Source organism: Phalacrocorax aristotelis, chromosome 3, assembly GCF_949628215.1.
Source record: "Phalacrocorax aristotelis chromosome 3, bGulAri2.1, whole genome shotgun sequence".
NCBI classification, from domain to species: domain Eukaryota; kingdom Metazoa; phylum Chordata; class Aves; order Suliformes; family Phalacrocoracidae; genus Phalacrocorax; species Phalacrocorax aristotelis.
The window spans coordinates 29,696,385-29,715,004 of record NC_134278.1 but is presented as its reverse complement, the minus strand read 5'-3'; the positions used below and the strand labels follow the sequence as shown (position 1 = coordinate 29,715,004).

The following is an 18,620-nucleotide window of genomic DNA, read 5'->3' as shown; positions in this document are numbered from 1 at the left end:
TAAGATTTAATAAATTGATTGCTGAAACCACAGGATTTTTTTTTTTCTAAAATTCCTTTCTAATAGGAAATAATTACAACATTTTTTTTCCTCATTAGGCAATGCTGTTTTTTTAAAAGAAATGAGCTCTGACTATGCAGCTAATTTAGCAATGATACTGAGATGTAGCATCTCACAGTGGCACAGTTGTACATATTGGCTTGGCTTGTCACCCATGTAAACACTACACTGGTACTTTCCCTTCTGGGACATACCGCCGCCCAGAAAGGGTGGGTGGCTGGCTAGTCACCTTGCTCAAAAATTGATTTGCTGGTTCCAGCCTCCACTCCTCTAACAATTTGATTACTTCATTGCACACATTTATACACCTGGCAAATTGGCATAAAATGGAAAACATCCTATGAATTTTTATCTGTTAGCAAAATATCCTATAATTCTGTCAGTCATCAGCTTTCTTGGTTTGTCAGCTGTTTCTGAACACGTTATCATGACTTTAAGTCTGGTAGTATTAATTTCTACAGCTCCTAATCCAAAGTTTGGCAAAATTTTAAGTGGCTAGCTACATTAGCAATAAACTGGGGGGAAAAAAAAAAGAAAAACACAAACAAGCGAGCTGTGTGTGCATATTTTAGTTTGGAAACTGGCAGACAGAAAGACAAGGGGGCTTTTCTCTCCCTCTTTGATTACTTGTTTTATGCCAATGAGGTAAAAATGTGGGACATGCAGACAGTTGTATGCACTGCTTCTGAGCGAGGTCTCTGCAAATAATACAGCACTCTTGTGGAGTTCAGCAGAGCGTCGGTAGGCGGCCAGCCCACTTCACATTTTCTCAAGCCCAGTGTATCCTACTTCTACCAATGAAAGTGTGAGAGTCCCATTGCATAAATAGCCTTTAATTCAGACAGGGTTTGCTGGACGACCATCAACTACTTGAACAATGTATAATTCAGTCCATTTACATACCAACCACTCTATATACTTGAAGTACTTAGCACTCTGGATAAAAGGCAGTAAGAAGCATTACTTTTTCGTTGAGTCATAGCATTACTGAAGCTTTACATTTGTTTGTGAAGGTGGAATATCCAGAGTTCAGGCCAGGGTGATAGAAAGGTTTGTTCCCTGACGAGATGAGAAAGAACAGTTATGCTGAGTGACTAAGAAGGAAGTCAGGTTAGTAAACAGAATGGGATGACTCACGCTACATTTAATACTCAACATTTGCAACACCAGTGCTCTGTCTCTCTTTAACAGGATTATGTTACCTACCTGGTCTGAAAAACCTCAGGACTGTAACTCCTGATATTTAAGGCATTTCAGTTTAAAAACTTAAAGCAGAGACAGTATGGGTGGGTCATGTCTGCATGGCTTTCTAAGACAGTGTTTATGGTGAAAACTGAATCATGGAATTGGACTAAAACAGTTTGGAAATATTCAGAATTTCTAGAATACCCACAAGGGAGGAGTGTTGTTATCCTAATCAGAAATAAATTGATGATTCACCCACTTCTAGAAGAGAAACTTAAGAGTGGTTAAGTGTTCTCTTTTGGCAGCCATGTTTCCTTAGCTGACAGGGGAATCAGTTCTGCTTTGTTACGAGTTTTGGGATCATTCACATGGGCTTAATTAGCCGCCTAGGAAGCAGAACTGCCAGCTATCTGTGTGACAGAACAGTCACCCCCATTGTCTTGAAATCTGTTGCGTATGAAGGGTTGTTGCTACCCATTTACCACTGGCAAACAAACACTTGCAAAAGGCTGGCAAATTGAGGTTGCTCAAGGAAGGTGGCTTCTGCAGGCTGCTGAAATATGCCAGGGTGACGGGGGTGACTAAAGGAAGCAGAAAAAGTTTCTTCACCAAGGACAGCAGTCTTTTTGAAAGGTGAGGCTGAATGGTCTAACCTACAAATAGGTAACTGCCTACTCCTTCTTGATGCATGAGCACCACTCTCTGCAGGGTTATTCTGGATCCTAGCTATGCCCTTCTGCTCTGGGATGATGCTCCAAGCAGAAGCTGGAATCTACCTATCGCCACAGTGCTCTTTTTACATGGTTTAAGAGATTTACAGGCTTGGCTTCATAGCGTTCTCAGTCTTGTGTTAGCTGTAGGATGTGGCTCCATACATGGAGTAAAATAATTTTGTAATATGCATGAAATACGCATGAAATGCATGAAAGCATATCTATGGGTAGCCTCTATAAATGTGCATTAGAGGCACTGGCTATGGTCATTGTTAGATAAAAGATCAAGTAACAACAGCTGCAACAAGCTGCTATAACCTGTCAGCTGACTGATACCTAACTGTTTCATGCACTCAGACCATGGCAAAGACAGAATCAAGGTTAACAAACCCCTAAGGACAATGAAGGCACCAAAAGACAGAGATTAAGCTGAGACAACAAACTTCAGCCATGCTGACGTATTATTGGCTAACAACTAGTGCCAGAGACTGCAGAAGGGTGGGAATAAGGCTCATCTCTTCTCTCTGTCCTTCATTCCCTTGTTCTACCTGTTTATAGCCCTGCCTCTTCTGCTTTGCTTTCTCTCCTTGGCCCTGGGCCTTATTCTGGCTCCTGGAAATGCCCAGGAGACCAGCTGTGGAGGACAGCTACTGATCAGTTGGGTTCTCTCTCATGTGGTGACCACAGCGCATCACCTTCCTTAGCCATAGAATACAGCCATTCAGCTCGAGGCTGACATGGCTATTCAAGCCATAGTAGGCCACAAAAGTTCTGCTCCTGGATGAATATATAAAGGGTCACAGTGTAAGGGAACATTTGGGTCCACGAAAATCATACAAGACAGCAGGGTGAAAGGAAAACCATGAAGAACAGGATGACAACAATAAAAGGAAGAATGAAAGCAATGTGAACTGAGTTCAGCAAGGCAGGAAAGAGCAGTGAGCAAAGATACATCTGGAACTATGATGGTTATAGGATGAATCATACCAACAAGAAGCAATAATACTGTTGGAGTCACAGGCACTTTATTATGGGCTTAAAGAGTGAAGACTCGGAGTGAAGACGAGCACATACTGAAACCAACCTATGGTAAAAGAGTTCCCTTTCATTAACTGAGAATGAGTCCTGTGAATGCTACTGCTTATGACAATATAAGGTTCAAATGTTCACTCTGTCACTGCGACAGTGCTAATGATCAATAAAGGTTTCTGAAAAAGAAGGTGGAAGGAGGTGGGGGAAAATGCTACCCGATACCACAATGATAGAAACTGACATTCTGGCCTTGAGCCAGTGGAAGGAAAGGTGAAGTAAAAGCAACAGAAGGCATAGACTGAGGCCAGCAAACATACAGCCAAAGGTGCCATCTCAGGGCTTCAAAATGGCTAATGGAACCAAGACTACAGGTGTTCAGTAACCAGGAAACCCCTTCCTAGAGCTCTTGAGACACCTACCCTGCAGAAGCTGCTGAAGCACTGAGTCATCAAAGCCTCTGTCCCCAGCAGAGTATCATAGCAGAGAGGCTTCTGCTTAGTAACACAGGATGAGGAAAAAAAGGACAAACATCAGATGTCTTACAAGTCTTTCTAAAGGAATCTAGATCTTCAGTAGTCTGGGAACTAATCAGTGAGTTTCGAGCAAACAGGGAGCCTTCAGAGACACTTGCATCTCTGTATCGCTGGGGACACAACAACGGCATCAAAAAGGTGAATGCCACTGATGAGAAGACTGTATCCACTGCTTCCAAAGTTATTTAAAGGATGTTCTGGAAGCTCCTTTGGCCTTAAAACCTAGTGGGAGATGCTTCTTATTGTCAATTTGCAATGAAGTGTAGGAATAAATTCAGATACTAAAGGCTTTGCCTTGTATGCATGCACACAGATCACAAGGGTAGACTTTGAGTCACTGTGGGGAAGAGACCCTGAAAGAGAAATGTTAAAAATACCATCCAGGGTACCCTCCCTGCCCATGACCTGTCAGCCTAAGATCCTCTGATGTTGTGTTCAGTCCTCCTAGGAAATATATTGGCATTAGGCAGATTTGATAGTGAAGGCAGTAACTGCAGAGATCTTTGGCCAAAACAGGTGTGTAAATTTAATACTATTGCATTTGTTATGCACAGTAATGCTTCTGGCATGAATAGGACATCTCAAAATAGAGGGCAGCATTCCTAGCATGCGTTTCCAACTGTACAAAGCTTTGACACATTACAATGTAGATGAGTTTCCTGTGGTAACGTAGAAACATGGTGACCTGATACTGCTTAAGCATGATCCCCTCTCTAGACAGGGAGAGAGACACACCTGCATGTCTACAAGAAGGCCGAACATGAAAGGGCATTGTCAGCTTTTGGGAGAATTTAGAACTTGACTGTGTGACCATATCCAACTTGCTTACAGACTTACATACGTATTCAGAGTTGTAGCAAGCTGCAAATTTTTGTGATGCATTCAGAATCCATCATAAGAAGTCCTATAAGCAGATAGCATCAGGGATAATCCAGATCTCACAGTAGTAGTTGGATGTACCTACAGGAGACTTTTTGTTCCCAAAACTCCCAGTTTTGGGAACTGCCTGTTCAGTCAGCTGCCTGTTGACTTGGTTTCTGGGAATGCCGACGTCTGATATGGGAGCAGCCGAGACTTGTGCACATTCAATAGTAAAACCTGGAAAGTAAAGTGATGAAGAAAAAATGATACCTGTTTTGGAGGTCTGGCTTCTACTACAGAACAGACAATCCACCCTGGGGTGGGGCAACTTTAACCTTCAGTCATTTGGTGAAAACCCTGTACTGGGTTTGTAAGTAAAAGTGTTATTTTAGGTCCAGAACAGTTCCTTCCTTAAGGCAACCCCTGCTACAAAATCCCCTTCTCCTGAGAAGACAAAGAAACAATCATTTAGCATTTGGGCTATTAAAAAAAATTTACTTTTCATTTTACTGAAACAGAGAAGATGACAGGGGCAGGAAGGTGCATCAGAACAGAACTGAATGCTGTAACCATTGAAGATTTTGTTCAACACTCAGGGTCTTGACAGGGTGTAGTTTCAAGCCACAGCTTAGCTACAATAGTCTATTTTCAAAGAAGATTCAACCTTATTGAGACAGATTGCCTTACAGTTCCTTGCACACCATCAAAGAGATTGGGCAAAGGCTTGCGTGCACAATAAAATAATGACTGTGAGTGCCTACCTCGGGAGTCTCTCTGCTTTTTTTGTGACACTAGTGATGGGGATGAATAGTCCATATTAGAGGAGATGCTAATCTGAAAAGCTGGAAGCAAAGTTGTGTGTCCTATGTGTAGGTTGTATCTTCTAGAAAGTAGGGACCAGCTATAAAGTCTAGTCCTGTAAAAACTGACTGTGTCATCTGCCTCATGCTTAACAAAAGCAAACTTCCCCAGAAAGCTCTTTGGCCTCAGTTACAGTCATATGGGACAGGCTGGAATAATGCTTAAACTGAAACAGTGGAAACCACCTTGCTTCATGGTCTCCTATATTGAGACTGCTGCAAGGAGAAATTCTGTGCTAAGAATGCCATTTGTTTAAAATGGCGATGCAATTCCTATGATGGCATAGGCCTGCATGGGCTTCAGCTTTGCAACTCGTCTCTGAGAGACATGGCAGATTGAGGACCCTCGTTGAAAATGTCACTGGTTGCTAAAGTGAAGAGGAACAAAGACAAGCCCATAATTCACAGAGAAATACTAAGCTGAACCCTGGGATCAACATCCACATCATAAAATTTATCTCAACACTCTGCTGTCCTTCCCAAAGACTCAAATGGCAAGTCATCTGTGAGCAAAGAGGATCTAACCAGGGGGGTAAGAAAGTGCCCTGAGAGCCTCAGGGAGAACTGAAATTGCTAACTTTATTGTGTTCACAACTAGCAGAAAAGAAAGTTACTCCAGTTTGAAGAGGGGCCTCAAATCTGTGCTAGAACATAATCCAGAGTACTCGGCAGTAACCTCTCTTTACACTGTAGATAGCAGATGCAGTAACACAGATTTGATCTTGTAATAGGATTAAATAAGACTCCAAAACTCACTGTGAGTACATTAGCAAAAGACATCATCAGGCTTGAGTCAGAAGCACTATGACTAACTGCTGAAACCGTGTCCACTTGTCGAACGTGCCAAACTACCAAACCTTCCCGGCAGGCCAAGAAGTCTTGGAGAACTTCCAGATCCTCCAGCTCCTGATTACAAGACAGATGAGCAAGTAACCCTGGTCGGATGCATTCCTCCTTCCTAGCCAGCAAAGAATGGGTACTCATGCCCCTACACAAGCCTGCATGCCTGGGTAGGAGAGGGGATTGAAGGCTGCCAAAGAGGTAGTTCAGAAACTTTTTCTGATGCTGCTTTCTTACTCTAGGATTGGGGTCCCGATAAAAGAAATAGCCAAGCAGGTTATGTACATTGCTCAAACAAACAAGTCAGATGAGTGCGTTCACACTATGCACTGAAAAATTAAGCAAGCTTAAAGCCACATCACCAAGTTAGAGAAACCACAAGTGAAGAGAATGATACTTATTTTCTGAAAAAAGTAGAAACAAACAAGATACTCAAAAAGAACACTAAACACAGGGAAACAAGACAGATCATCACAGCTGGAACTAGCAAGCTAGAAGGAAGCGCTCTGCCATTGCTGGACTGGAGTTGAGAGAAGAACGAGGCGACTTCTTGTCCTTCCCATGGGCATCTGGGACAGGGAAGGTGAGGCACGAAGCATGTGCTCTACAGCCACTAATACAACTGAGATGTCTCCACCCTGCCTGCATGGGAACCTCAACAATTAAAAAAAGAGAGGTATAACTTTAGTAACTTCCACAAGCCTCTACTAACTTAAGCCATTAATTTTTAACTTCATTAAAATGCAAGGATTAGAAATACTCAAAAGTAAACACCCAAGAAGCAAACTTCATCATTCTACTAACAGGTCCACCCTTAAGAATGCTGAGTCTTTAACGAAATTGTACTTTCCAAATTTAGAAGTATTTCTCCATTAGTAAAATACTACATGAAACTTAAGTTTTACTGATAACTACTAGGAGAGAAAGCTTACATTCAAATTTAACAAACATAGTTATCAATTTAATTGACAAACCTACTTTAAAAAAAAACAAAAACAAAAACAAAAACCCAACAACCTTATGCCTACCATTTCCAAAAGCAATATTTTTAAAGTTAAACTGCACAGGCAAACATCAAAAAGTTTGAAAATGTGACTTCCATTTGCAGATCCCTCTGCTGTCCTCTTCTGCCTCCCTGTCACCTTCCCGTTAGACGCTCTCTCTGCCCTTACGCACCTTCCTTCCCGCTCCCATTTCCTAACCTTTCCCAGCTTTTCTTAATGTTTGTAAGTATAGTTCGCAGTGGTTCTCTCTCTCCTTCTGTATCGCCTGTAAGGCCAGAAACACTGATGGTACAAGAAAGCGTAACTCCCTCCTAATACTTCCTGTCATGGAGGCCTCCAGAAGGACGATTTAATAAAAAGCTTATCTGTTCCTACAGCTGTCAGATTATTAAACCCAAAACATCCCCGTTGCAAAAAGCAGCTCCAGGGAAAGCCAAGTTATGTTTGGTGCAGAAAAACCTTCAGTGCATTAAACTGACAACTCCATTAAGCCTTTATTAAGCATATGGGAATTGAGAGTATTCTGGCATTTGTAACTTGGCCAAAACTTGATTGCTTTTTGTGGGAACACCAACTCGCATTCCCTGGCTGCCAAAGTGGTCCTGTTTCCTCCTATGTCACAGTCACCTAGTGTCTGCACCAAAGCAGAGCTTTTCATAAGGTTGGGCTTTTTATTTTAAAGCAACATAAGCTCAATTTCCAATAATAAAAAAGGGCACAAGAAGCTCCTTAGGCAACATTTCCCGGTGTGATTTATATACGACGATGGTACAAGGCTACTGAAAATAAGTTACTGAACCGGGGTAGCGCAGGCACGAAAGCATCAGAATTATGAATATGCTGTTCTTCAGTGTGCTGCCTCTAAAAAGTAAAACTATGTTATGCTGTTTTTTACAGGTGACTTTCTGTGTATATCATTAGTAAATGGATTTATACAGTTACGCTACAATCTTGGAGACAAGACAGTCATCCTACAGACCTTTCAGAAGGTCCATGCAAATGGAAATACATGGCATTCACTCAAAGCAGGCAGAGCTGGCAACGAAGGCTACCTGGACCTGGACGGTATCAGCATCACTCAAAAAGCTAGTCCCGGGATGAACGCGCTGGACGTGCACACGGATTTTTTTGTTGGAGGGGTGTCCTCCTTAAGCCTTGTTAATTCAATGGCAGTAGAAAATGAACCCACAGGTTTCACCGGCTGTATACGAGAAATCGTTATAAATAACAAGGAACTGAAGCTTACCGTGACCGACCCCAACGGTGGGGCCAACGTTGGTGACTGTGACGGAACAGTCTGTGGGTATGCAGTGTGCAAGAACAACGGAACGTGTCAAGTTGAAAACTCGGGCTTTTCTTGTTCTTGCCCACAGGAGTGGGTAGGGAGCACATGTGAACAATCCATTCACTGTTCACAAAACAGGTGCGGGTCTCAAGCTCTCTGTATTCCTCAACCTACTTCGGCTTCGTATGTCTGTGTGTGCGCACTAGGCTGGTCAGGCAAGTACTGCGATAGCAAAATCAGGTTTTTTATAGCAAAGTTCATCGGCAACTCCTACATCAAATACACAGATCCTTATTATGGAAAGAGAGACCTCCAGTATAGCCGCATTTCGTTAAATTTTACTACCAATCAAACTGAAGGCTTAATAGTATGGATGGGAAAAGGTGAAGATGAAGATAATGATTTCCTTGCCATTGGTCTTGCCAATGGAACGTTAAAAGTTGTGATTAATCTTGGGGAAAGAATCTCTGTTCCTCTAATTCATAGCAAGTACTCCACCTGTTGTGATGAAAAATGGCATTTCGTTACTGTAGTTCAAAACCAAACGTGTATTAAGGTATATCTTGATGAGGAGCTAATCCTTTTTGAAGATATTGATCCACAGAGAAAATACACTGCTTTAAACTATGGTGGCATTTGTTATTTTGGTGGGTTTGAAATTGGCAGGGAAGTCAGTATAGTCACTGCAGGGCTTTTTCAGAAGGAATTTGTTGGTAAAATAAAAGATGTTGTGCTCTTCCAAGATTCTAAGAAGATTCAGCTAATGACAGGAGAAGGGTATAACGTTTACGATGGAAATTATGGAAATTAAAAACTGTTGAAGACTCTTCAGAAGTGATGACTTTCCTTTTCCTCCTGTTTGTTGCTTTAGCTGGCAGTGTAAGGCTCAGGAACCAACGTAAGCAAGCGCTTAATAAAATCATCCCTAGCTCCTTTTTCTTTTTAATATTGAGTATTAATAGCACATATGAAATGCAATCCAATGTTTTACTCACAGAATCACTTACACGTACCCTTTAGCATTTATTTTAAAGCAATGGGAAAGCCTGCAGTTTTTCCTTTATTGTGCTGAAAATAGTTTTGTAGACAAATAGGCAGTAAATAGCTTATGAAGCCAACTGTCACTCCAGGATTGTTTGTTGCTTTATGAGAACAGAGAACTTACCTGTTTCTCCAAAACTATTGAATTTTATTAGAACACAGTTTCTCTTTTATAATTTCGTAATATCAAGGTCAAGTGTAAAAAACAGAAACTGGGGAAGGGAAGAAAAGCCATACTTGGAGCAAAAAGTGCACTCACAGCAATGTGAATTTTTAAAAATCATAACATTTGTAATTACTGGCTAAATCCACAAAGGTAACAAAGTTGTTCTCCCTCCCTTCTGAGCCTCTACCCATCACATACGCATTTATGTAAAAGGGTAGACCCCACGCCTGTCTTCCCGCCTAATTAGCACACTTAAAGAGCTATATTAAGGGCAGAACATTGCTGAGCAGATATCAAACACGCCTGCTGATTTTCTCCAGCAGAGGTGTCCCCTGCTTGACTACATGAAAACTTTTTGTTTTAACCGTTCACAGGTGGAATGTGGGACGGTGGCAGGCAGCCTACAGGTAACTCCTCTTAACAGCTTAAAAATACTAGAAAGTCTAAGAACTGCTTTGCTTTAGCTATGCCTTTCTGGCTTATATGCCCCTAAATGAGATCTTGAAATTTTACTAGACAAAGGTTTTGGCCACAGTAAATTGGATTTCCATGACTATATTTTTCATTAATTTATAATCTCAAAAGTAAATAGAGCTCTTCATATACAAATGCAAAACCTCTATTCCTTCTGAAAAAGCTTGGTTACTTTCTAGTTCAGTGAGCAATAAAAACCAAATAAATCAAGTTATATTTTAAGGGGTTTGAACAAATGATTTATGATGGTATCCACATTTCTCATTTGACTGATGGCTTAGTGTATAAGTAAAATACTTCAATAAAAATAGTAGCGATTGATTCCTATCTTTTCCTCTTTTACTTTACTATTGTTCAAAAGCACGTAATAAATCATCACCTCCTTGCACAGATGTGCTCCGAAAACAACTCGTCAGTGGGTACCTATCAGAAACAAGTAACTGCTCTCTGGGGTGGTTTTTTGTCTTTCCCCAAAGCAGACAGGAGCAGAGACAAGCAGCACAGTACAACCGGGTGACACACGTTACTTTCCGCACACCCATAACTAGTATGTAGCAACGAATGCACTGCCAAGTCAGTTACAGATGACTTGAAGATAACCAAGGTGGCGGGGGGGGGGTGGGGTGGTGTGTGGGTGTGATGGAACTACCCCAAAATGTTTTAATAAGGATCTGCAAACATCTTTGTGAGGTTCTTTCTACCCTCTTCAGCCCGATGCAATAGAGGTTCTTCCCCTCTTCCCAACAGGCAGCTCACAAATCCCCCTTGGCATCTGAGACAGCTCCAGATTCTTCTCCTCTTCCAGTTTCTCTTAGGAGAGTCTTTTATTGCCATGTGATGCCGGGGAAGGGAGCGCATTTAGGGTTTACCCTGTTCTCTCTGGGGCTCCTGGTGTACTGCCAGTTCCTCATCAGCGCACGCTGCTTTTTGTGGCCTGGGCAGCGATTCAGTGCAAAGCAAGTAGTGAGCACTTCCAGCTAACACGGGGGTTGGAAGGAGAGTGACCGAGGCAACGGAGGAGACGACATCCTTTATTCCTGTAGCAGCGGGATTTATTCCCATTACACTAAACTCAGATTCTAAGACCAAACCCTGGGCACTGTGGCTGCTTGGTAATTTAAGCTCGTAACAAAACACTCCCTCAAGAGCTGTTTTACTGTGGCTCTCTTTGGGCTCTGCAAGAGGCAGGTAGTGAAGCACTTGGCAAACCTGGAAAATGTTCACATATTCTTTCCAAACACATTATTTCGGGTAGTTCTGGCAGAAAACACTCCCGTCCCTTCCATAGAGACAGATGTGATTTGCATTGCTTCCAGTTTGTTTTTAGAGCGCGAAAGGGCATGAATGTGAGCCACGGATCGCCAGTGGACCTGTACGTTTGGACAGGTCAAAAGGAAACCTTCACAAGCAGAGCTGCCAACTTAAAACATACTCCAAAAACCAGAACAATGCTTTGGTGCACTTCTGTGTCTAAATAACTCTGATGTAAATATTTAAACAAAACATGCATAATGGTAGCAGATGTATTCAATGGCACTACTGCTAAACAGACCATGGGGTTAAACTGGGAAAGTAATTTAATTGCATCATGTTATCATGCTATTGAAGTTTAAATATTGCTTCTTGTTAATAACAAACTGAGGATTTTTTCTTTATGAATCCTCTCAAATAGAAGTCTAAGAAACATTACTCAATAAAAGCCTACCGCCCCTTTTATTTGGTGCAAGGCTTTTAATTTTAGTCGATCTGGCCATGAAGCTACCTGCAAAGTATCCAAACGAAATTTTACCTTAAAATATATTCATCATTAAAGCTAAAAATTACTGTGTTGTTAAACTGGAAAGACCCTTCTGGAAAGATGAGGCTTTTCTACAGCAAAGTGTAAAATGCTGCATCAGTACATAAGGTCACGTACCCAAAGTGAAAACAAAACACTGAAAAACAGAACAATAAACCTTAGTTTTTCTTTATATAGTGGAATATTTTTGTTATTTCTGACAGACTCAGCAAAACGACCAGTGTATTTTAAGAACCGTAAGAGCAGGAGACTTTAGTTTGCTTTCAGGTTTGCTTTTTTTTTTTTTTAGTTTTGCACCAGTGGATGGCAGTCGCTACAAAATATCAAGGTACTAGAAGTCCCAATGGTACAAACACCCTTCTGCCCTTCTCCCCCCCCCCCCCGTCACCCCCGAAACAACCGAGCCATAAAGTGTACAACAAATGTGGCATTCTGTAACTGAGCCTGCTCTAGCCATTCAGCCTACAGCTTCACACCTATGAAATCAAACACACACAGTATGTGAGAAAGTTTTATCATTTTAGAATCAAAATATCCCTTAAAATATTTACATTTTACAGTAAAAAGGATAGCAAAACACAAAGTAATGTACAAGCTTAGGTATTCAAGTTTTTGAAGCATGGAAAATGGTGGGAGAAATGAATTTACTACTACAAATCATATTTTCAAGAATTTAGGTTAAAAATGCTTTCTTATTAAAACAAGTGCAGTTTAAAGCAATAACGTTCGAGCAGCTCAGCCTTCCAATTTCTGGTCACAAACTGCTTCAGATGCTTCGGAAATACTTGAAGAACTAATGAAATACACTCGAATTATTTTACTGAATTATTACTGAATAATTTAAAAAAACCCAAAACTCTTCACACCACTGAGCATATTCTATTTTGTTGTAACGTGTGTGGATTCTGAGGCTTTGCTACAGTCTTTAAAAACAGTGCAATTTAAAAAGAAGGTTATTGTATGAAATTCACCTTTAAAATTATCAGGGCATCTTAAAACAGAAGAGAGCACAAATTACCAAAGGCAGCAACTATATTGCAGACTTGACTAAAGCCAACTTCATCAGCTAAGAAAATTTCTAAGCCTTTATTGCATATTAATAAAAGAAATCTTTAAAATTTTGAATATACAGCAATGTAAAATTTTTAAAAATATTAAACTCCTACTTCTAGCGATAGTTGGTATAATGAAAAAAAGGATGAGTATTGGTACATCGAGCGGTACCAAAACACAGACTTGTTTCTGCAAAACACCAACACTGAATAAAAAAGATGGCACAATCCTAGCAGGCTTGGTTGCTTTTTTTTTTAATACAAAGTTTTATGACATTACTCTAACAGTTTATTTAAATAGGATTTTAAAAGACTGCCTGCATCTTTTTACCGTTTGCTTTTAGTTCTGTCACTGTGGTCCCTGTGTCTGTCTCTGTTCTTTTCACTTTCTCGTTCTCTATGCTTCTCTTTGCTTTTCTCCCTCTCCTTATCTTTTTCATGAGCCTGTTCTTCACTTTTAGGCTTCTCCGTCTTTTTTTCTGGATTTCTAGTCTCTCTGGGGCTTTTTCCATCAGCAGCCCTATCACTGTGTGGAGATCGCAATCTTTCTTTGTCTCTCTGTCCCTCCTCTCTACTCTTCCTCTCTCTTTCTTTTTCCTGGTTTCTGTCTCTGCGTCTATTTCTTTCAGAATCTTGCTCCCAGTATTTTTCGTTGTTCCACTCTTTTTCATGTCTGTCTTTCTTTTGGTGATGGGATTCACTGTAAAATCTTTGTCTATGTTGATCATTTTTGCCCCTACTGAACCCTCTCTCCAAATGCTGTTCTTGTCTGCCCCAAGGATCGCTGTGGCGTCTTTCTGGTCTCCTACTGTCTTTACTCTGAAAAAAATTCTCTGGCCCCAAAAATCTGGATTGTTTGTGAGCCACTGGTAGCCCTTGTGCAATGGGTCCGGCATAGTGGGGCGGCTGACCTGATAAATGAGCTACTGGTGGCCATGGCATCATCGGATTTTGAGGAAAGCCAAAGCCTGGAGGAGGAAGAAGTGGAGGTGGTAAATGAGGTGGAAATCCAAACATAGGGTTGTTTTGCGGGGGGAAGTTATGAGGTGCAGGAGCCTGAAACTGAAATCCAGGTGGATTAGGTTTAGGATGCTGAAAATTTTGCTGTGGAGGTCTAACAGATGAGAAGCTGCCACCTGTAATAGGGCTTGGGACTTTGGAAATAAATTCAGAACGAGAGGAGTTTTCCGTTTCAAAATGAGATGAAGCTGCCGCTGGTCCTCTTCTAAATGAGTTCACTGTTTCAATGCTTTGCATCAGTGCATCGTCCTGTGAGCGTTTGGTATCTTCCGCCTGTGATGCACCTGCATTATCTGCTTTTGCTGCAGTTGAACTGTACTGCGTCTCGTTGGTTTGCGCATCACTTTGATAGAGGTTTAAGCCCGCTTCAGAAGACTGCTTATTCTCTGCTTCCATTTGATCATTTCCTGAAGCGTTCTGTCGGTCTTCATTTCTGCTAATGTCTCCTTCCTTGTTTTCCGAAGCATTAGCCTGCTGGCTTCGTCCAGCTGCCTGTCGCGGGTCTCTTTTAAGATTAATAAATGGTGGTGATTTACAGGTATTAGCAGCAGTACCTTCAGCAGAGCCTGCATTAACGTTGTTCTCGTTGGGTTTTTTCCCTGCATTTGATGAGGAAGAAGAAAAGCTGGCATTTGCAGTCCTTCTAACTTCCTGTGCAACGTTATCCTTGTCAGGTAACTGCCTCTTTGGGTCACTTTCTTTACTTTCTTCAGTTTCTTTATTTTGTGACTGAGCAGACAAATTTGCTAAAAATGCTTCAGTGGAGACATCTGGAGGTTTCCCCTTAAGACTCAGCCCTATCAGAGATCCGGCACTTCTTGCAGAACTTGAGGTCCCCACAGCTGCTGCATCCACAGTCACAGTAGCATTACTGGAGTCTTGCAGATCATCCAAACTGGTCTTTGCTTCACTAACTTCAGCAGTTACCTCAGCAACATCCATGTTTTCTTCTTTTGAGGTTGCTTGTTCATTTAACAATGGTATGTCTTCACTGGGATTCGCTTCTGACTTGCTGTGTTCGTACACCTGCCCTGTCGTACCCAGCAGGCTTTGGAGAATGTCATCCACTGGCAAGGGTTTATTTGCTAGCTCCAGAGTAGAAGGCTGGTTTTCCCATCCAACCAGGACTCCAGGAAGGAATCTGAGAGGCTTCGGTGGTTCATGTTTGGTACTTTCCACCAACGGTTCAATAACTGCTGGAACATCTTCTACATTTGACTGCTGAGGTTTATTTCTCTGCTTGTGTAGCACAGTTGTGAAGGAATTAAAAAAATCGTTTTCCTCTTCCTCTTCTAGTGCCAGCTCATGATGAGAGACTTCAGGTTTGTTTGGCTTGCTTTTCTTCTCTGGTGGCAAGTTACTCAAGGTACTTTCAGAAGCGTCATCCACAAAACTACTAGTAACACTTGCAACAGCAGAAATCTGCCTCTTCATTTTCTGGCGAATTATCAATCCCAGTAATAAATTTGGTCGATGTATTTCAATCCCTGTACAAAATCGTAACAGCAATTTATCATCTCCTCATGTTTTGGTTAAGGCAATCATTTTAACAAAAACAATCCCCATACTCCTGCAATATATTCTAGAAAGTACTCATTTTTGTGACATTTGAAATTTCCATCATTAAGCATAACAAACAATACTTAAAATAATGAAAAAACGTATTTCCAACATAAGTTATGACTTCAAACACTGCAACTAAAATTGCTTTAGGAACTACATCGTCCACTATAACTTCCAAATGCAGAATACGAGACAGTTACATAGGACATCTAGTCACGTAAGAAAAAGCACAGAAGTTAAACATCATATTAGCCTAACACAGCTACAGTGGTAGCAAAGCACAAGAGGGGGGCAAAAAAGTAAATAGCAGTCTTGCAACCACAAATTCTCCTAACCAACTTGTGTTAGCCATACTTTGTCAAAGATTTACCAAGAGTGACTTTCCAAAACGCCTCCCTCACTTCAGGAAGGCTCTGGGTTTCAGGGTATACTATCAGCTATCTCTTCACTGTGCATTTTGTTCTGTATAATTTAGGCTCTTGCAAGTAAGTTATGAGTTGTAGCTCATCCTCTCTTCGTTTCAGCCCTGCCTATCTCAAAAGAAGAACTCATACACAAATTTTTATAACCAAAATAAATTGATACAAAAGAACTCGGGTGTAAGCAGAGCAACTGACAGACATTTCAGGACCCTTCCTTCCTTGCCCACCTGTTTTTAAACTTTCCATGTCTTTTTTTTCCCCTCTCAAGGGAGTTTGGAACACTTGAGAAAACTGGAATCAGCACATTTCAAATAATGAAAAACACTATTTTAAAGTTACATTATCAGTTTGGAACTCAGTATGATGACTATCATTGTTCACTTGCATCACTGAATTTACTGGGGTTGTAACCTTCAAAGCTACCTGGGTTAGAGGATTAACGTAGTAAAGATGAAAAAAAAGTCACGCAAAGTAATTTTTTTCAACAACAATACTTTAAAGTATCAGAATAATCTTACAATGGGAAATTAATGTCTTTTCAAAAGAAGCTAATATAATACTATGGAAAACTCATGACATGTTTGAACAGAATTGCTGGCGTTCTTCAATTTTCTCTTATATCTCTGTTGTAATCTTTAAGTAGCGTTATGATAATAAAGTTCCAAATTCCAAGCCGTACTTACCAGGCCCATCAAAAGGCACAAGATGATGTGGGACTTTATCTGAGGAACCTAAAGGGATGAGGTACAAATCTTTCACTTGCTTCATGTTATTGGCCGCTACACCATAGCGTTTTCTACTGCTGAAATAGGCAAACAGCAACGCATAGGATATCTGATCCTCTTCAGTTACTGGGGTAAAGCGGACCACGCAGATCTCCTGTTCACAAAAAGAGAAAAAAAGATGGTCGGATATACTTTTCTATGATTTTTTTTTTTTTATTTAGTGACTGCTCTTTATTTTAAACGCACAATTTAGAGGAGGAGAAAAAGAAGGCAGAGAACAGAGGAGGCAGAAGGAGCAGAAACAGGGCCAAAAGTAATTATGGAAAACTAGAGAAAAGAAATAAAAGGCATTCAGTATTATAAAAAAGAATTACAGGGCAAGACAGAAAAGCCAACATTTTATCAGGCAGCTAAATAACAAGTTTTAGGGAAGCATGCCAGATTCCAACTAATTATTCCCCTGCCCACCCTTAACATTACTAGAAAGCTTTATTTTGTGTCTATGATATCCATTAATACTAGGGGAAGACCAGTATTCAGATCCCAGAATTATGACCAGAGCCCAGCTCAGGAGTCAATGCTGGGGCTGATGCTGTTTAACAGCTGAATTAACGACCTGGAAGATGGGACAGGAGACACTTTGCAGAACTGAGATGACGCCTAATTAGGGGTAGTGGTTGGTAAGCGGAAGAGTGTGGGCAGCCATTCACAGTGACCTCACAGGCTGAAAACACGGGCTGACCTCCATGAAGGCAAATGCAAAATCTTGCCCCTTGAGACGGAGTTACCCCACGCACCAGGACGCGCCGGGGGACTGACTGGCTAGAGAGCAGCTTGGCATAGAAGGACATGGGGGTCCTGGTGGACAAGCTGAGTGTGAACCAGCAATGCACCCATGCCAAGAAGGCCAACCGCACGCTGGGTGTCAGAACTGGAGCAGCCAGCAGGCCAAGGGAAGCGATTATTCCCTCCTACCCAGCGCTCATGAGAGAGCACCTGGAGAACGCTATCTCGTCTGGGGCTCCCCAGCCCAAGGACAACCTGCGCAGCGGGACAAGTCCTGCAGAGGACCACTGAGATGGCTTTGCACACCGTAACAGTACCGAAACAAAAGGGTAACACTTGAAACATATGAAGTGGTGTCCAAACATTCCTGATGAGTTACTGCCTCAAAGGAATACAAGTATTTTCAAACAGCAAATGACAGGTTATGGTTAGATAGTAGGAAAATAAACACCATCGGCTGACATCCATCCCATTCAACAAAACCGTCAGTTATCCTTAAGTGTCATGTATTTCACAATGTGCCGGGGGGTGGGGGTGGGGGGAGGCAGTGGGGGGTGGAAGAGAGAAGATCTTTGGGGTGAAAAGGATGTATGTTAAACAGCAAGCCCTCAATACGTAAAATTCTTACCTTGGTCCCTGAAGCTTTGATTTTTTCTACATACTCCCAGACAGTGTGAGGAGATATCCTGCCACCTACTTGAATACTATCAGGTAAGTCCTATGAGAAAGGACAACAGAAATCTGAATCCAGTGTAAGAATTGTGGTAAATCCTTCATCCAGTATCTACTTCATGCATTTAAAACATATTTAATTCTTATAGTTCTTAAATTATAATTTTAAGATATCAATAGAAGTTACAACTGTAGAAACAAATTCATTTACTTTTACATTTTGGATATTCAAATCAGGACTTTTCAGTGAAAAGTTAATGATTTGTACTGAACTAGTTATCATTCAATACAGTTCATCTCCACCTTTTTATTTCAGTACCATTAGCTGCAAACATAACTGTACTGGGCTCTGGAAACACTCAAGTTATCTGTAAGATCGAACTGCTATGAAAGCCCCAAACCTATGAAGGAATATAATAAACACAGAACCTGCACACATGTGCATATATAGACATAAACTTGTTCTTGGATATTATTGTGTTCACTATCCCCAAGTAACAAAAACAGACCTTCAGAATCATTTAGAAA

At 41.2% G+C, this 18,620-nt stretch overlaps 2 protein-coding genes across 10 annotated transcripts in view; one reads left to right on the top strand and one right to left on the bottom strand.

The window, feature by feature from the left end:
• The window catches only part of EYS (eyes shut homolog), a 944,860-nt gene extending 932,974 nt beyond the window's left edge, over nt 1-11,886 (top strand). Inside the window, exon 48 of the mRNA XM_075087034.1 lies at nt 7,986-11,886. Coding sequence (XP_074943135.1) covers nt 7,986-9,184 — 1,199 coding nt within the window. The 3' untranslated portion in view covers nt 9,185-11,886. The remainder of the gene's footprint in view (nt 1-7,985) is intronic.
• A 464-nt stretch (nt 11,887-12,350) lies between these two features.
• PHF3 (PHD finger protein 3) overlaps nt 12,351-18,620 on the bottom strand; it is a 51,530-nt gene continuing 45,260 nt past the window's right edge. For all 9 annotated transcript variants that reach the window (XM_075087040.1, XM_075087037.1, XM_075087039.1 and 6 more), the window contains 3 exons: nt 18,049-18,138; nt 16,593-16,788; nt 12,351-15,411 (listed from right to left, as the gene is read on the bottom strand). In XM_075087040.1, the coding sequence (XP_074943141.1) occupies nt 13,232-15,411; nt 16,593-16,788; nt 18,049-18,138 (2,466 nt within the window). In that variant the 3' untranslated portion in view covers nt 12,351-13,231. The remainder of the gene's footprint in view (nt 15,412-16,592; nt 16,789-18,048; nt 18,139-18,620) is intronic.